Genomic DNA, 19,260 nt, shown 5'->3' with positions numbered 1-19,260 from the left:
CGATATGCTGTTTCCGATATTTGAAGACTTAGAGGTTTTAGAGGGTTTAAGATCCATTTTGGATCACATATTTTGTGACGTTGAGTTATTGGGTTGGCTTGTAACCCATTTTCTTCTTGTACACTCAAAATTAAACTAGTCATAGAGCTTTTAGGCTAATAATTATGAGTGATAGACCTCATATTTATTGAGGATCACTCATTTGCTACTTTTCATCATCGCTATTGGATTTCAGCCTCTTCTTGAGAGCTCGAATTAGCCTTTGATGAACTCGCTACTTGTGGAGATGTAATTCTAAAGGTGCTATTGCTATTGGAGATCGACTTATGTCTTCAAGACGCCTTTTTGGGATTGAAAGAAGGCATTTTCATGGAAGAATTGTAAGTTTATTGCAGATTTTTCATTTTTTTACATGAAATTAATTATTGCTAGTGTTTTTCTTTGTTCCATGTCTAAATGAAAATTATTTATGGAAAATCTTGATTGATTATTGCATGTTAAGTATCTATTCCTTGGATCCATAGAGTACTCCTAGTGAGCTTCTCCTATTTAATTTTTGCCGTCACAAAAAAGATTGTAAGGGTTTACATAAGTGAAAACAAGAGGTTTCCCCACTTTCTCCAATCAATTGTCCATTATCTCTTTAATTAGCCCTAACAGCTCCATCATCCAAGTAGGATTCAACATTGGTAACCTTAGTGTTAATCAAAAAATTAGAAAACCTAAATATTTTCTCTTTCTCTTATTCTATAAGCCTTTAGAGGCAAGTCACTAGGGCATGTTTGTAGGGATGAATTCAATTAGGGCTCTTGTAGATGAACATTGGAGGAAATAAAACTTGAATTTAGCCTTTTTGATCATTTTAACTCAAAATATAGCCTTTTGCATGGTCCAACTTACCCTAGGAGGTTTGACATCATCATTCTCTAAATAATTTTTGCCCTAAAGAAACCCTGTCCCTAGCTAGGGCTTCAACTTGAGGCTTAATTAGAGGGTTTATTTCATTCCTTTGTTGATCATATCATTAGTGAACCCTTTGTTTGTCTCATGTATGTCTAGGAACCCCTTTCTTGCTACATATCTAGAAACCCTAGGCCATACGTGCATCTCTAGGCTTAGTGTATGATATGCTTCTCCTTTACAAGAAGAATTGTGCCTTTGTCCATTAAAGAATGTTGTCACCTCGCCTATACCTACATCTCCTTGAGACATATAATCTAGAATACCTTTACATGATCACTAGAAAGCCTCCCTTGTGGTGCAATTCTGCTAAAGAGCAGGAGGAAGAGTATTGAGGTGACAAGGGCAATCTCCCTCATTATTGCAACAAGGTTTGGCCCTTGCCTTGTGAGGCCTCTCACAAGGTTTGATATATTTTGAACAACACATACTTGGAGGTTGATGACTTGGCATTTGATCTATGATGCCTATTTCAAGATGGTCAACCTTCTACCTTGAGATCCATTTTATCTATCTCAGATACTTTGATCTATGGGTGCTTGTAGCCACACATGCCACTTGGAGAGTTGGTGTCTTGGAGTTTGAGCATTATGATTAATCCCACATGGGTGTTCTACCTATTGATGCATCTATCCACTTGAGGAGGATGCCTTGCACATATTTGGAGGATTTCTACTTGTATTCCACCTTGGGGTGGTGGCATGTGCCACGTGATGATCTATTTGATCTATTTGCACATTGATGAAGGCATTAGATTCCACATGTTCCTATACTTATTTTGTTGAGGGCATCCACCTTAAGGAGGCATCTACTTGCTCTTACACCACTACTACCTTGCATTAGGGGAATTTTGAGGTCTAAAATGGGCCTCCTAAGGAAATTATGAAATAATAGTGGAAATAATAGAATAAGATTAGATTACATTATCAAAATTTGATTCCTCATCCAAGGATTACCCATGTTGTATACTTTTGATGGACCTTGCTACACAAAAAATGAGAAATACATGAAAAACGTGATTGTGATCACGTTTTTTCATGTATTTATTTCTCGTTGTTCGTGTAGCAGGGTCCATCCAACATGGGTACTCCTCTAATGAGGAATTAAATTTTGCATCCAACGGGTACTCCCTCTCGAAATTTGAGTAAAACCTTAGGGAGATAGTTGAAAATACGAGTTGAAAAAGTAGTTTTATTATTTTATTATTTTACCTTTTTACTGCAGAAATGGTGAATCATCCCCAATGGTTGACATCATAATCTTGAATCCTATTGGTTCTTATAAAGTTTATTTTGGTTGTACGTTTTTCTTAGGAGGCCCATTTTAGACCTCAAAATTCCCCTAATGCTTGGGATCATCACACTTTATGGATCGACTTGGCCCTAGATGCCACACATGGGTAAAGGTGGTTATTTGCACATGTATTCATAAATAGACATGTCCACTTGGAGGAGGTTGTTTTGTTCAAATTCATTGCTACATTAATATGTGGATACACATCTATGAGGACACACTTATGGATAATCATTCATTTACTATTTTTGGAGCTTTGACATTGCGTACTCTCAACCAAAGGAAGCGGTGCACTTTCTTGGCTCTATCTCTAGGATGTTGGTGTAACTGACTGCATATTTTATATTTGTTTGACTCATATACTGGATCCAGATGTATTAAATATTTATATTTGCAAGATCATGGAGGCTTTCGATTTGAATTTGATAAGTTTAGGTTGACAAATCAGCTTTGCCTTCATTTAATATTTGTTATCATGCTGGAAATTATTATTCTACTTAACAAGTAGATTATGTATGACAGACTTGTGATCATGAGCCTAGTTGATATTGCTAATGGAAAGCAGCGTCATGTGCCATACCGTGATTCCAAGCTCACGTTTCTCTTGCAGGTAAAGCCAGAACAACTGTCAAATATTTTATCTTTTTTACAGTTAATGTATTTTTTATGTGGTCAATGCTTCCTTGAAATGTTTTAGCATATCATGAAAAATAGAGTGAAAATTACCAATGGAGCCTTGGGTTACTGGTGAGGTTGTCAGAATGTTGAGATATCTCCCAGTGTTCCATTCTCAATATGGTCTTTCCCAACTAAATTGCATGTCAAAAGGAGATGAGTCCAGGTACAAGTCCTTGTAAAGTTGGCAGAATAGCTAAGCCTTACACATGGCATTTAAGTTAAAGGAATGCCATGTTATGTGGCGCAGCTCCACAGGTCATGTTCCAAGAACAAGAGAGAATTTGAAATTAAATAATTGTATTGTTTTTACAGGATTCCCTTGGTGGAAACGCAAAAACTACAGTCATTGCAAATATCAGCCCTTCCAGCTGGTAGTGTTGACATACTTATCTTACTATTTCAAATGTGTATTTTCTGCACCATACTTTATGCATTCAAATATTTTGTTACTGCTGCTTTGGTGATTTATGCTTTTCCTGTTGAGTCTGTGACGACATGTATATTGTACATGCAGCTGTGCAATAGAAACATTGAGTACACTAAAATTTGCGCAACGGGCAAAGTTCATACAGAATACTGTTAGTTCTGTTTCATTTTTCTCAAGTTTTGTTTAGCTTTTTTGGATACGTCTTATATTATCATGGTAATTCTGGTTCTTTGCCATGTTAGTGATTTCTCTGCAGCCCAACAATAGATATTTATTGATTTATGATTCTCTACTGTTAAAAAGGTTGTTATTAATGAAGACACAGCGGAAAGCATTTCAGTTCTGCAGGCACAGATTGAGCAGTTGAAGGTCATCCTTGCTACAGAATGAATACGATAAAATGCTTTTAAGCACAGTGCTGCTTATACACTGTCTATGAGTGATCTGATTATTCGTTTTGTTCGTGGCAGAGGGAATTGAAGCACGCGCAGTACATTCAAAGACCACCTCTTTATTGTTTCACTACACCTTTGGAGAAAAGCAATAAACTACATGATTTTTCTGAAAGCTCATATATTGATCATATCAGTGATTTAGAGCCTCCTATCGTTAATGGGGGTCAGCTAAGCAGTTTAGAGTCTCCACAGGTTTCTAGTAGGAAATGCATTGGTGAAGTTGGAAATTGTTCAATGAACTGCATTTGGAAGGTAAACTCTAAATGAATAAATTGCATTGGAATAGGATATAAATAGTGTCTGATTATTGGCCTAAAATTACACGTCATCCAGATACATATTGAGATTTTGCTATTGTAGAAGAAGATTCTATCTTATTGATTTAAGACTATTCTTTAACCGAGAATGCAATAGCTTTTGTTATTCTAGTGAAAGGTTTTGTTTCCTTAAAACAATTCCCTAGCCAATAATACAGGCTGTTCTGACACTTGTAACCCTACATTACAAAAGCATTGTACTGCTACTGTCTATGTGTCACTTCCAAATACCTTTTTTGACTTTTAATTTAGAAGGTAATACCGACAACCTTATTTTATACATAAAAAACAGTGGATAATTTAATAACCTTGAATCAGCTTCAAAATAGTCTTGGTTGTTCTGAAGGATTATTGACCAAGTCCAAAGTTTCTTTATAATCAGGTTAGAATGTTGGAAGGTATTGTAGCAGGAGCCCTGCGACGAGAACTGGCAGCTGAACGCTTTTCAAAGCATCTGTCCACTGAAATTGAGTACCTTAAGTATTTGGTTTGTTTTCTATTTTTTCCTTGATTTTTCCGTTTTAATATAATTTTCTTGTACATGAAGCAGTGTCTATATAGATTGCTTGGATGATTTAATTTAAGGCTTCAGATACTATGGAATATAACCTTTCTGTCCTATATTGGAATTGTGTCTTATAGCTGTTCAAATCCTCTTAGTACAGGTTCAACAACATGAAGAAGAAATCCAATGATACTATGGATGTCCTTTCTGTCCTATATTGGAAATGCATCTTATAGTTGTTCAAATCCTCCTAGTGCAGGTTCACCAGCGTGAAGAAGAAACTCAATGTATTCGAATGTTGCTGAAGTTCCGCGAAGAGAAAATAACGAGGATGGAATCTGCTGCAGCTGGTTCTATCTCATTAGAAACATTAGTTTCACAAGAGAACAAGTCATTAAAGGAAGAAATAAAGCTTCTTCGAGGAAGGATTGATCGTAATCCTGAGCTAACCCGTTTTGCTATGGAAAACATCAAACTAATAGAGCAGCTTCGCAGGTAGCATTCTCATACAGCACGGTCTCTTTCCATTAATAATGGGTTTTCTTGAACTATTTATCCATCATTTATGTGCATATATTTTACCAAAAACGATATGGAAGGGTACTGCTTCTCCAATAGAACAACCAAGACTATTTTGAAGCTGATTCAAGGTTAACAAATGGAAATAGTGCTGAAACACAATTTCTGGGGCATTTATCTTCCTGAGAAAGCATTTGAAAGAAACAGCCATAAATCTTTTATTAAAGACCTAAGGGAAAAGTAAAACTTAAACATTATATGATTTATAACGTTTATCTATTACATATGGTGAACAACATTTGAGACTGGAATACATTAGGCTGTGCTAAATTTTTTTCGGATGTGTATAATATGCATAGTGCGGAGAGGACCATTTATTGTCCTGAAACGGTAAACCTTCTAGCTCCTGTTTCATGTTCTGTTGCTGTTTCTCATTTCTTTTTTCTGGTAACTTAAATCTGCAATATGCCACTGTGCTATCAGATACTGTTTTTGAGTTCTCAAATGTGAAAAAGCCAAAACAGTGTGAGCATAGTTGCTGGGAACTTCTTCCCATTGCTGGGAAATCTGTTCCTTGCGTTTCCATGTCTCAGGGAACTTTGGAATGGGTAGGGGACTTTACCCTTTTGAAAGAGAAGGATTTTGGGAGACCTTAATTGAAAGAAGGATAAAGACTTTGAGATCCGACAATGGTGGGGAATACACTTCAAAAGAATTGATTGCATATTGTAAAGAAGCAAGTATGAAGAGGGAGCTCATTGTTCCCTAAAACCCCGAGCAGAATGGAGTTGCAGAAAGGAAAAATAGAACAATTGGAGAATGTATACAAACTATGATATTTGATCAAGATCTTCCAAAGTTTCTATGGGGAGAAGCAGCAATGACAACATTATATATACAAAATAGATGTCCTCATAGAATCCTTGATAATATGACACCAGAAGAAGCATTCACGGGGAAGAAGCCACGTGTAGACCATCTTCGAATCTTTGGGTGTCCCGCATACATCCATGTTCCAAAAGACAAGTGAAAGTAATTGGATTATACAAGTATAAAAGGGATCTTTGTTGGCTACAATGTTTCTTCAAAGGCTTATAGAATCTACCTCATGGAAGGAAGACAAATCGAGGTTAGCAAGGATGTTATATTTGAAAAAAATCATGCCTACAAAAGATCCAAAAGTATACCAATCGAATCCGATGATGAAGATGTATGACTATTTGAAGAAGAAGAGCATCATAATAAAACAACTACAAACCAAAAAGATGAAGAAGAAGGACCAAGTGAGCCTATTCAACCTGTAATCATTCTTGAAACAAAGAAGATGCCAAATTGGTTAAAAACTACACTTGAAGATGCCGAAGGACATGGAGCTACTAAAGGAACTTTTAGAGAAAACAAAAGACCAAAGAGATATTCAGGGCATGCAACATACATGACAAAATTGATAGAAGCTGAGCCAACTACATTTGAAGAAGCCTCTCATCAAGAGGAATGGAAGAAGGCGATGCAATAAGAATATCAACCCATCATGAAGAATGGAGTTTGGGAAATCATTCTTAGACCAAGTGACAAATTGGTTGTCACCTCAAAATGGATCTACAAAATCAAACATGCTGTTGATGGAAGCATAGAAAAATACATAGCTAGATTCACTGCAAGGGGTTTCTCACAAACGAAAGGTATAGATTATGAAAAAACCTTTGCTCCTATTGTTAGGTATACTACTATAAGATCTTTGGTTTCGCTAATTGCTTCTATGGGATGGACTATCCATCAAATAGATGTCAAAACAATACATTGAACAACCAGAAGGCTTCAAAATAAATAGCAGAGATACACATGTTTGCAAACTCAAGAAAGCCCTATATGGCTTGAAGCAAGCTCCTAGGGCATGGTATGCACTGATGGGTGTGTTGTCGCGCAGATTGACACGACAACGCTCAGACCGGGGGCTGTCACTCTGATCCCCGGTCCCTCCGTTTAAGCCTGTCTCCCGCGGCTAAGGGGGGTAGACCCTGTGAGATAAAGAGACCAACTGTCGACCAGTTGGTTGGGAGACACGAGATACGATATAAAAAGCACTCGATGGACTTGATTAATTTAGCAGACCAGTGCCTTAAGAGATTGTTATTAAAACGATTACTTGTTAGATGATATAGAAACATAAACTGTGAACAGCAATCATTTGTCACCAAAAGCATCAGCTAAAACACAATGCTTTAAGAATAACCAAAACGATATCCAGCAACTGAAAGTTTTAAAAGATGAATGCTTTAAACCACCACGAATCATAAACCATTAACCAGATATCAATTTCGCATCTCGGCTTGAAAATTAGATCTCAGCATGAAAGATATGACAATTTCCGAAAAATAACTGGATCTTGGTAAAAGAGAAAATTTTCCAAAAAAAATTTTAATATTTTTCCAAAATTTTTTTAAATCTTTTTTCAATTTTTTATTTTTCAATATTATAAAAATGAAAATTAAAAAATCTAAAAGTTTATAATTTAAAATCTATTCTAAAACTAAATTAAACTAAAACTAAACTAAACCAAAATAAAATAAGTCCCTTTTTTATTTTTTATTTTTTTAAAACCAAACTAAGTCAAAAATCAAAAATCTAATTAAAATAAAAAAATTCTAATTTAAGACTAATTGCTAAATCTAAATTCTAAAACAGAAATATTTTTTGCTTTTTTATGAATTTACATCAAAATGAAACTAAAAAAAAAGAATTAACATTTAAAAAATAAACTACGTAACTATCCTAAATTAAAATCTAAATGACAAAACTACGCTAAAACCTAACTATAAAATCTATAAAATGAAACTATGCAAAACCTTTTAAATACATTAAATCTAATCCTAAAGAAAAATGAACCAACACTAACCTACGCTGATAAAAAAAAAGAAATCAAAGCGTATTTAAAAATCGGGAATGAGAGCTAAAGATTCCTGTGCGTGCATATGCGATATTGACAAATACAGCGTGGGACTCAGGACGCAAACAGAAAACTGAGGTGATAATGAGAACGTGACAGGGTTCGAAGGGAAAACGAGGGTCTGCGTGACGGGAACGAAAGCGTAAACCAGTGAATGGCATGAAGCAAGCCCTAGAAACGCACTGCGACCCAGTCAATAAATCGATGAATGCCCAAATCAATATAGAACAGATGCAATCGATATCCCTGGCCGGAAAAGATTTAACGCACGCGGAGAAAAAAAAACTCGAGAAAGGATGGCAGGGGTTTGATACTTACCTGGACAGACGCAATGATTTGATTTCACCTGTTGAAGACTTCGACAATGACCCTAGCCGTCAACTGCGATATCTCAGGATATAATACTTGATGCAGTCGATAAATTTCTTGCCAAATCTGAAAACGCTGTTTTCCTGACGGAATCTCGTGCCGGTATTCGAAATGCAAATGGCGGTGAGTACGAGTCAGCTGAGTTCATATAACCCAAATTTTTTTTTGATGCTGCCAGATCAACGGCATGAAACAGCTAGCAATCTTAACCCAGCCACGCAGATGGTTATTTAAATGCTGAATTGGTTTTCCAGTGAACTTGATTGAAAAACCAATGCTGCCGGTTCAGGCGAAAAATGCAATCCTGATCTCCTTCTGAAAATCTGGTCCTGATGGAAACCCTGTACAAGAAAACAAAAAAAACCCTCATGAAAACTGTAAAAGAAAAAAAAATAAATAAAAAAATTTAAAACCCTAGACAGCTGATTAATGTACAAATTTTGGCCCCTTAACAACCAGATTCAGCAATGAGCACGAAAATATTTTAAAGAAATAAAGATTTCAGATTTTCACTGTGAAAAACTTCAGAAAATCTCTCATGCAAATTAGAAAAATAAACCGAATGATAGACCCAGGATCAAATCCAACTGGGCTCAGCAAAAAATGCTTGCGGGAGTTGGCTGGTTCAGCCGAGAACTTCCCCGAACGCCCACATAATTCCTTCAGAAAATGTTTTTGCACAGCTCAAAACAACCGTCAATAAAGAGGGCAAAAATGCTGCTAGATCTCAAACAGTAATGGAGATACCTGCCATTACTTCAAAAACCCTAACAGCACTCAAACCCCAGCAAGTGAACAAGATACCTGTGCTCACAATACTTTACAAAAAAGCTATTATTAATGGCTGAAAATAACATATGCAGAAAATTAAACAATCTCACAGCATTTCAAGAGAGTAACACCAGCAAGATATGTCCCCAAAGTCTTCTTTTATTAACCAGAAACAGATTTACAAGAGAGCTTCTTCAGTCTTAGACTCACAGATCGAATGATCTGAAATGACCACCTAAGACCCTATATAAAGGAAATGATCCCAACGGCTAGTTTCGAATGATCCATGTAGAAATGATCTCGATCGTTGATGAGGATCAAGACATCTCTTGATCTCATCCGTCGATTTATTCAATTAATTTTTTATTATTATTTTTTAATTTTTTATTTATTTATTTATTATTTTATTATTATTTTTTAAATTTTCAAATTTTTTATTATTTTTTATTTATTTTATTTCATTTTTTTTAAATTTTTAAATTTCTTAGTTTTTATTTATTTTATTTCATTTTTTAAATGGATCATCGAACTAAACCTTTGGAAACATCACCTAAGACCTAGGACTTAGGACTCACGAGGGGATTTAAAACATTTTCAACCCTCAAGACACATTTCATGATGACTTTTTACAATTTACATCTCAAGGGGACAAACCCACTTAATACAGACCCTCACAAAACACCCAGTTCTGCGACACAACTATAATCTAGCAGATCAACACACTAGGATTCTCCTAAAGTTCTAATGACAAAATCCATCCTGGCTTTGGGGTCAGGTTTGAAGGAAAACTCTGCCGATCCATGGATCGGTGAGACGAAAAACCTTCCGGGACGTAGATTACCACTAGAAAATTAGGTCCACCTAGGCAATACACATACACGACTCATGTCTGCTAAGATTATTTACAATTCATACATGCAGACTGGGTTTACAATCAAAATGATCAAGCTGCTGATGACTGCAGGATGGCACGGAAACGCTGATCAGGTGCTGCCCCTTTTTGCAAAGAAAAGGGGGGTACTGCATGGGTAGTTGACCAGTAGTGGTCAACAGGGTGCATATCTCTTAAGAATTGGGTTAGTCAAAAGTTTGGCCAATGTAAATCTCTACACTAAGGTGGTAAAGAATGATCCAGTCATTATACTACTATATGTGGAAGATTTGTTTATTATAGATGTGGAGTGCAGAATACTAGAATGGAAGAAAATGCTGGTGGCTGAATTCGAGATGAAAGATCTGGGTCTCATGCACTATTACTTGGGCTTGGAAGTATGGTAGAAACCCAATGAGATTTATCTGGGTCTAGGTAAATACTTAATCAAGATTTTGCAGAGATTCAATATGATGGATTCCAAGCCTATGACTACTCCCAGGATCACCAATATCAAGAAGTTGAGAAGCTTCGACTCTAGTCTCGTCGATCCTACTAGCTAGCGTAAGTTGGCGGGTTCTCTGATGTACTTAGTAAATACGAGACCTGATATATGTTTTGCTGTAAGTGTTCTTATTCAATTTTAGTTGGAGCCCTGTCATGATCATTGGATAGCTGCTAGGCATATTTTGAGATACCTACATCATTGTTTGAAGTATGATGGAAAGGAAGTCAAGCTAACAGGTTTTATCAATTCCGAGTGGGCTGGTAGTGAGACTAATGGAAAAAGCACTATCGGTGGATGTTTCAGTTTGGGATCTGCGATGATTTCATGGATGAGTAGAAAACTAGATCCTGTTGCATTAAGTAGTGCTGAAGCAGAATATGTTGTTGCATGTGAAGTAGGAAAGGAAGTTGTTTGGTTAAAAAAGCTCTTGTCAGATTTGTTTGGAAAGCCTTTGGATCCTACAATGATAGATTGTGATAACCAAAGTAGCATCAAGATGTCTGAAGGCCCCGTATTCCATGCAAGGACGAAGCATATGAACAACAAGTACCACTGTATTAAGAGTTTGGTACAAGATGGGGTCGTGAAGATACAATATATCCTGATAGATAAGCAGGTAGCTAGTGTACTAACGAAATCTCTTCCAAATAAGAAGTTTGAATATTTTAGAAGCATGCTTGGGTTGGTTGTTGTTACAAATTTAGTTGATAGGGAAAGGTGAAACATCTTATGGCAAGATGCTTGGGAGGACATCTGGTTGACCTATGTGTTGATGTCTAGATCCCGAAGAGACAAGGTGGCGTTGGTCATGGAGCTCCAACCATGGATACGCACCTAGATCCCCGGGTTGGCGGTAGAGCTTAAAAACTTGATGGTACCTAGAATGGCTAAAATTTCAGTCCCCTTAGTCCCACCTAGATAGAATACCTTGGTCAAGTATCTAGTCCGCAACACTGAGTATGTTAGAACTCTTCGTAGTTCATTTCATTTTCAAAGCTTCCATGAATGTAATTATACTTCCCTAGTTAAGAGGGAGTGTTGAAAAATGTAACTAGTTTCTATCTTCATAATTGTACTTGTCAAAAGAAATTTCATTTTTAAAGAAAATGACATATTAAAGTATGGGTTTCATTATTGGGTCCATGTTCCCTAGGTCAGATCCTCCACTGAACTGCGTGCCCAATCTGCATTTGTGAATCCACATAATCTAACATCATCTCCTCGGCTATATCTCAACCCATACTCGATTGTGCCATGCACATGCCTCAGAATGTGCCTTGCTGTAGCTCAATGTACCCTCTTCGGCTCTACCATGAATTGACTAAGGGTATTGACTGCGAAGCAAATATCTGACCTAGTATTGACTAGATACATGAGAGAGCTAATAAGCTGTCTATACAAGGTGGGGTTGACATGCTTGTCATCCGATGCATCTATCTTCTTCCATTTGGTGATCATGGGCGTAGAAATGGGTTTGCAGTCCTGCATTCTGAACCTCTTCAGAATATCTGTTGCGTATCTTCTTTGCCCAAGGAAGATCTCCCCATCCTTCTGCCACACTTCCAATCCTAGGAAATAGTGCATCAACCCCAAATCCTTCATGTCGAACTCTACTGCCAGGTTCTTCTTGCAGTCCTCTATGAGCCATGTTGATCTTGTCAAAAAGAGATCATCCACATAAAAAACTAGGATGAGTGGCTCACCCTCTACCATCAAATAGTAAAGGCCCAATCTGCATCATATTTGATGTTGTAGATCCATCTAGAACCTACGACTGATTTGTCTTCCGACCTTGGCACTACCTCGCAAACATCATTCGTCATGATAGAACTATACTCTTCTACCATGGCATCTACTCATACTTGATGCTGTGCGACCTCCTGAAAGCTGGAAAATTCTACAACTTGAGCCACCAATGCTTGGTACCTGTCAGGATGTCTGCGCCGTCTTTTGTTCGTCGTAGGAGTTCCAATAAACTCCTCTGCATCTCTCAATGTCTGACGAATCTCTTTGCTGGCTCGTCCACTAGTCGTGGGAGGTTCAACCAACTCCTCGTCATCCTGCCTCTGCTGCTCCATCTGTTGAGAACTCCCCAGATTTCCTGCACCTGAGGAAATACTATTACAGTCACAGTACTTGATCCTTATGACCATCCTCTTGCCCGTCCCACTGGCTGCCCCTGTGGCTGGACCAAAGGAGCTTCTGTTGACTAATTCTGATCACTTGCAGGCGTCTCACGAGATCTCTTGAAAGCTCGGTCTTCCATGAACTTCAAGTCTCGCCTTACTACAATTTTCCTATTGCTAGGAATATAGATCCTGTATGCCTTTGAGATTTTGTTGTACCCAAGGAAGAACCCCTTCTCTGCAGTCTGATCTTGTTTGGTATGTTTCTCATCTAGCACATGGCAATAAGTAACATTGCCAAAAATTTTGAAGTGACTAACTTTTGGTTTCTTCCCTGTGAAGACTCCTTTTGGCGTTTTCTTCCCCAGTGCTCTATGAGGAGTCCTATTTTGGATATATACTGTCATGTTACATGGCTTTGACCATAGAAATTTAGGTAAATCCTGGTTATATAACATAGCCTTTGCAACTCCAACAATGGTTTTGTTTTTTCGCTCCGCTACACCATTTTGCTGTGGATTGTATGGAGTTATCCATTCTCTTTTGATGCCTTTGCACAGAAATTTGTGAAGTCTCTATTAATATATTCTCCACCATTATCTGAGCGAAGCGCCTTGATCTTCTTCCCTGTCGTATTCTCTACGCGAGCTTTAAACTCTTTGAAACGATTGAAGACCTCATCTTTGGTCTTCAAGACGTAGATCCAGGTTTTCCTGGAATGGTCATCAATGAAGGTGACAAAATATTCGGCACCGCTGAGAGCTCTAGTGGACATCGGGCCATAAATATCTTAATCTATGAGTCCTAACACACCATCAGCTTTGTTGTCACTTCTTGGAAATGTTGCCTTAGCACACTTCCCAAATACGCATCCTCTGCACACATCATCGTGTTTCGTGCCAAGTTTTAGAACCCCTGTTACTGTTTCTCTGAGCATCCTGAGTGCTACATGGTGTATATGTCCCATTCTCCTATGCCATAACTCATTCAGCTCCTTCCCACTGCTACTAACACTGCCTATTAGTGCCATTGGAGAATCAATCTATAATTGTTACAATCTGTTACTTCGAACTCCAATTTGTCTTACCTTTTTCCAACTTGGGTGTTTGACATACACTTTCTTCCCTATGAAGTGAATATCATACCCCTTATCCTGTAACTAGGATACTGAAATTAGGTTCATATCCAATGCTGACACATGCAATACATCTGTAGCACTGGTGCTTTCTCTTGACTCCCTCTGAAAATCTATGGTACCTCTCCCTACTGGAGTACATTTCGTCTTGTTGTCCATAGTAATCTAGAAGTCCATCCGCTCCTTGTAGCTAGAGAAATATTCTCTAACCCCTGTCATGTAAGTTGATGCTCCACTGTCTATATACAAGACACCCGGTGAAGCTGATCCTGATAAGCAAGCAAATTTGTCCTTCAATCTGGAAGACAAATCTGAAGTCTCTTGAATGTTACTTTTGTCCATGGTTACACTGAAGAATTTAAAGTGTGCTATTCCTCTTTTCCACCCGATGTTGGCTCTACTCTAGCGAACTGCTGCAAAACCCTCTACGTCTAGCTAGAGATTCACCCAACGGAAAATCTGAGCTGCTCCCTTTGCCTTTAGAATCACTCGATTTGGAAAATCGAATTTTTCTACTTTGGAAAATCGAGTTTCCTCAAGTAACTCAACCTCTTAGCAAAAGACTGTGTTGCCCCTGGGAATTTCAGCGGTTGCCCTTGCTGAGAAGCGAAATTCCTTTCCTTCGTTTCTGAGCTCTCCAACTGATCAACCTCGCTCTGATACCATGTGAAATTTTTATCTATTTCAGTAACTAAAAATTATTCTTCTAACTGTAAATTTAATTATTCAGTTTATTTTCTATGGAAAACAACAAATGAAATCACAACTGCAATTTTCACCATAAAAATATTGCGGAAAATAAAATATTGAAAACTGAAAAATTCTAGCACACACACAAAAATTTTGACACAATTATTTTTCGACAATTGTCCCCGGAAAAACCCAGTGCGGGAAAACTGGTGCAGTAGATGAGGGTTTTATTATTATTCTTCAGCAGCAATTCTCAGTACAACAATTTGGATGCCTAACTAGCAATCTAATTTGAGGAAACTACTGGCAAAATTATTGTGGGAATTTTCTCTCATCCTACAGTGAATTTCTGCCTCCGAAATTACCTCCCTAGCCTCTACGTTGAGCCTCCTGCACCACCCTTTGCGCAAAGCTTATGCTGACCCTGTGAGAATCTTGGCCTTCTTCACTTTGCCTCTTCCGTGGACTAGAAACCGTCCTCACGGAAAGATGCTACTCTCTTCCACCTGCTACTCATGTTGAAGAAAAGGGTAACTAGGTTCGATATTTGTCAATGTAATTTTGATCTTTGTATTTGTCAAGAAAAAGAATTATTATTTTTATAAATAATATGAATAAGTTTCTTGCTCATTCCATAAGTCTAGGAAAGTCAAAGAATCAAAATTATATTGAAGAGCTCTACTTGAGCATCTATGTAATAAAAATGGGTCAACCTAGTCTCTAGCAGCCCTCCAAATGACAAGCACCAATCTCTCTGTCATGTCGGCTTGGAAATCAAATTAAAAGATAGTCATGTGGACTTAAAAAGAATTAGATTCACTCATGTTGGCTCAATAAATAGACACAACGCTTCACAATGTAATGTCGGCTTATTTATGGTGACGTGACTACTATAAATACCCCGCTATGGTCACCGCAGGAAATACAACTTTGAATCACTCTGAAACTTCAGAAAGCACAATCTGCAACTTCAGATGGGTGGAGGAAGAACAGTCTTGGACATCCCAGTGGACAATGTAACCTTCTCAGTGATATCAGTCTCAGCGTAAATATGATAATAAAGCTGTCGATGCAAGGAGAGCGTAGTCACAAAGTCTTAAGCACAGGATGAAGACAATCATGATTTCGATAATGAAGATGATCTCAGATTACACAGTAGTACACACAACCTCAACATGATCATGGTAAAATGATCTCATAGTAATGATATCACTGTCTCGGCATACTGAATGGAGTCACTGTCTTGACAAGAAGGATTACAGTGATCTCACTGTGACAAGAAGAAGCTCGATGATCACACAGTAATGCTTTCTTAGCATACTGAACTCAATCATGATCTCGGTCTCAGGAAAGAAGCAGTAAGGGTATCATTGAAGGGGCAACAATGGTGTGCAACAATGATTTCCTCAGTGAAGCAATAGTAATGATGAAGAAATCAACAGTGACAAAAGAGAGGATTGGTGTCTTGGTCTTGGAATGGCATAGTAAGTCAAGGGTCATGGTCTTGGTGTTCGTCAATTAGAATCTCTATAAGAAGAATTATGTGCGGGTTTTCCTCTCCAAGAGGGAGAGGTTTTGGCCCTGGCAGAATGCCAACTTATTGTGTTCTTATCTCTTTTCTTTTGGTAGGTATTTGATGAAACATGAAACACACACTCTAATAATGTAAAGAAGAAGATTGTGCTAACAAGAAAATGAAAATGCCTCACAAATAGTTATCAAGATAAGAAGAATCACAGTAGTCCCACTTGCCCTAGATTCTTCAACAAATCACCCTCTGGCTCTTTGTTCTCTGTTGAATTATTGCCATTGAGAAAATTGAATTGCCTGGGCAAACTGAGTATCTGCACTCGTGTGTTCTCTATCACAACATCGATCTCCTCTTATAATCCACTGTTGGAGCACCAACAACCAAGATTAAAACATAATGGATGGCTAGTATCATCTTTGGATCGATTTGTGTGAGTTTCTAGATGATTCTTGTCTTGAGTTAATTAATACTGATTAATTAACCATATTCCCTAAGTTTAGAGTCTAGACTCCAGAAATATTTAAAAACTAGTTAATAATCTACTTAAGTCATTTCTAGGTGGAATTTCCAGAAATCATTTATGGGTTTTGTAGATCTCATGTATTCTAGCCTCTCCACCAAATTTCGTGGCTAGAACACATCCGATGCTACAAAAACTAACACAAAATTCTGGACTGAAGCTATTGCTTGGAAGCTGTCACTTGGAGACTTTGACAGGGATCATCTATTGAAGGGAAGGGCTGACTTGGTGGTTGAAGGAGGTCTTTGTCTAGGTCTAATAAGTCTGGAAGTGTCTCATCTTGATTTGAATCTACTGAAGGAAGAGTTTGACTGGGTTTTCCCCTTATAGGGGTTTTGTCCTGGCTGGGCGCCTACATCTTGTGTCTCTTGTTTGTGTGATTTTCATATACATATAATTTGGTAAATGTTTGATGAGAGATAAACTAATAAAGAAGTAAAAGAAGCCAACATAATTCACAAGTAATTATCAAGAGAGAGGAATCAAACCTTAATTCCAATAAGTCTTGATTTCTCAACATACTCTATTTGTTTTTTTTGGTGGGTGGAGTAGGGGAGGTTTGGGGTTTGAATAATTATTGGATTTTCTTTAAAGAATTTTCAAAATTTTAAACGTTTTCAGTGGCTCAGTGTTCCCTAGTAATTTGGGGGAACTTCTATTCGTTACCACTCATACACCTTGCTGCTCTATTTCTAAACCTATGCCACGATGCTACAACAAGAAAATCTCTATTCACTGGGAATTTTCAATTGCATAACACATTCATGTGCACAATGTATATAAATTTTATTATTCAAATACTCAGATGATGATTTACAATTCCTTGGGCAGTTCGCCTTTATAGGCGTTGACTGGCCACAAGGACTAAAGATCACGTCCTTTGACATATGTGCCCTTTCATAATTAGTGGGCAATTAATTTAACTAATTTATTAATTATTAATATTTATGAATTTAATATTTTTACTTAATTAATATTGGGTTATGAATATTTATTCATAACATGCCCTCTCTCTTAAAAATGCTTTGTTTTCAAAGTTGTTGATTTGGGGTAGCATCGGATGTGCTCTAGCCACGAAATTTGCTGGAGAGGCGAAGGCACATGATATCTCCAATAGCCAAAAAGGGTTTCGATAGATTCTAAAAAGTTTGGGAGATATTAAAATAATTATTATTTTTAATGATGTCCCTAAGTCTAAACTCAGGGAAATTAAAATATTAATGTGAATTAATATAAAACTGTGTTAGAATGGTCCAAAAGTCATGGATCAAGCTAGATCTAATCTTAGCCGTTGATTAGGGACTTAATCTCGATCATTGATTTGTCAACGAGAAAAGCATAAGAGGAGGCGTGAGGGTCACTTGGAGAACACACCAAGAGATCAAGATTTCGACTTTTTGGGGCTAGGTTTGCTGAGAAAGTTGAGAGAGTGATCTGGAATTGCAGCTGAGGGGTAGTGAATACAAAAGTAGAGAGGCAAAGATAGCGCCGGGAGGATCAACGCAGCAGTCGGGAAAGCTGACGCAGAGGGCAAAAGCCGGAACTGTCGGGAACAACGAGAACTATTGGAACTACTGGGAAAGCTTGATGCAGAGGGCAGAAGCCAGAACTATCGGGAACAACCAGAACTACCGGAACTGCTGGCAAAGCTGATGCAAAGGGTAGAAGCCAGAACAGTCGGGAACAGCCGGAACTGCCGGGAAAGCTGACGCAGAGGGCAGAAGCCGGAACTGCCGGGAAAGCTGACGCAGAGGGCAGAAGCCGGAACTGCCGGGAACAACTGGGAAAGCTGACGCAGAGGGCAGAAGCCGGAACTGCCGGAACTGCAGGGAAAGCTGATGCAGAGGGCAGAAGAGGCTGACACAGTCCCTAGAGGTTGACGCTGGGGATTTTCGTGGGGCAGATTGGAGCTGAGGAGATATCAGAGTGTTTATCTAGGGTTTCAGTCGGAGTATTTGTCTTCGAAGGATAGGTACTACTGCCGAGATTTTTCTCTATTGGGTGAGCCAGATTTGGCACCCAGATTGTATTATGAAACTGCTTAATAAATCTGTAATATCCCTTATCAGGAATATACCCCAAACTCAAGCAAACTCCAACTAGAGATGCACTGGGAGGGCATTTACCAAATATGTTGCCTCTAAAAAGAGGACGAGATCTGGAGGCTACCTGGCCCTTTCCAGACTCTGTCTAAGAGTATAAGAGAAACACCCAAGTGGTATAATAGCCAAGAATGCTCAAAGAGATACAAATAACAATGATGCAACGTATAACAATAAAACCATAAGCAAATACTCAAGAAATGTAGAGAGAATGCTAAGCCATTTTATTATACTGAGTAATAGAATGAGTACAGGAGGTGATCAGGAAGATGGCACCTTGACTTGCACAAGGCAAGTGAAGAAATACACTCAGAATAGCAAAGGAATGGCCCCTCTCTGAACTGTGTCCCAGTTTCTGGAGAACTGTTGTGCTATTGCTACTGCTAGAAATCAAATGAAGATTTGGGGCTGCTCCCCTTCTCGAATTTGGTTGAAACTCTGGAATCAGACTCTACTCAAGAAACCCAAAAAAGCCCAGAAAGCGTTTCTGGAATGGCCAACCCACGAAAATCACCCCCTTGGGGTTCTGCACGGTC

The 19,260-nt window shown here is 38.1% G+C and overlaps 1 protein-coding gene across 1 annotated transcript in view; it reads left to right on the top strand.

Annotated features, from left to right (window-relative positions):
- LOC149182457 (kinesin-like protein KIN-12D) overlaps window positions 1–19,260 on the top strand; it is a 303,163-nt gene that overhangs the window by 229,788 nt on the left and 54,115 nt on the right. Inside the window, exons 10-16 of the mRNA XM_089414561.1 lie at window positions 2,776–2,863; window positions 3,244–3,302; window positions 3,446–3,509; window positions 3,662–3,727; window positions 3,829–4,065; window positions 4,513–4,617; window positions 4,895–5,130. Of these exons, the coding sequence (XP_089270687.1) occupies window positions 2,776–2,863; window positions 3,244–3,302; window positions 3,446–3,509; window positions 3,662–3,727; window positions 3,829–4,065; window positions 4,513–4,617; window positions 4,895–5,130 (855 nt within the window). The remainder of the gene's footprint in view (window positions 1–2,775; window positions 2,864–3,243; window positions 3,303–3,445; window positions 3,510–3,661; window positions 3,728–3,828; window positions 4,066–4,512; window positions 4,618–4,894; window positions 5,131–19,260) is intronic.

Source organism: Pinus tabuliformis, chromosome 3_2 (assembly GCF_031772625.1).
Source record: "Pinus tabuliformis cultivar Carrire ecotype Pingquan chromosome 3_2, CPIR1, whole genome shotgun sequence".
Taxonomy (NCBI): domain Eukaryota; kingdom Viridiplantae; phylum Streptophyta; class Pinopsida; order Pinales; family Pinaceae; genus Pinus; species Pinus tabuliformis.
This window is presented reverse-complemented; position numbering and strand designations above follow the sequence as displayed.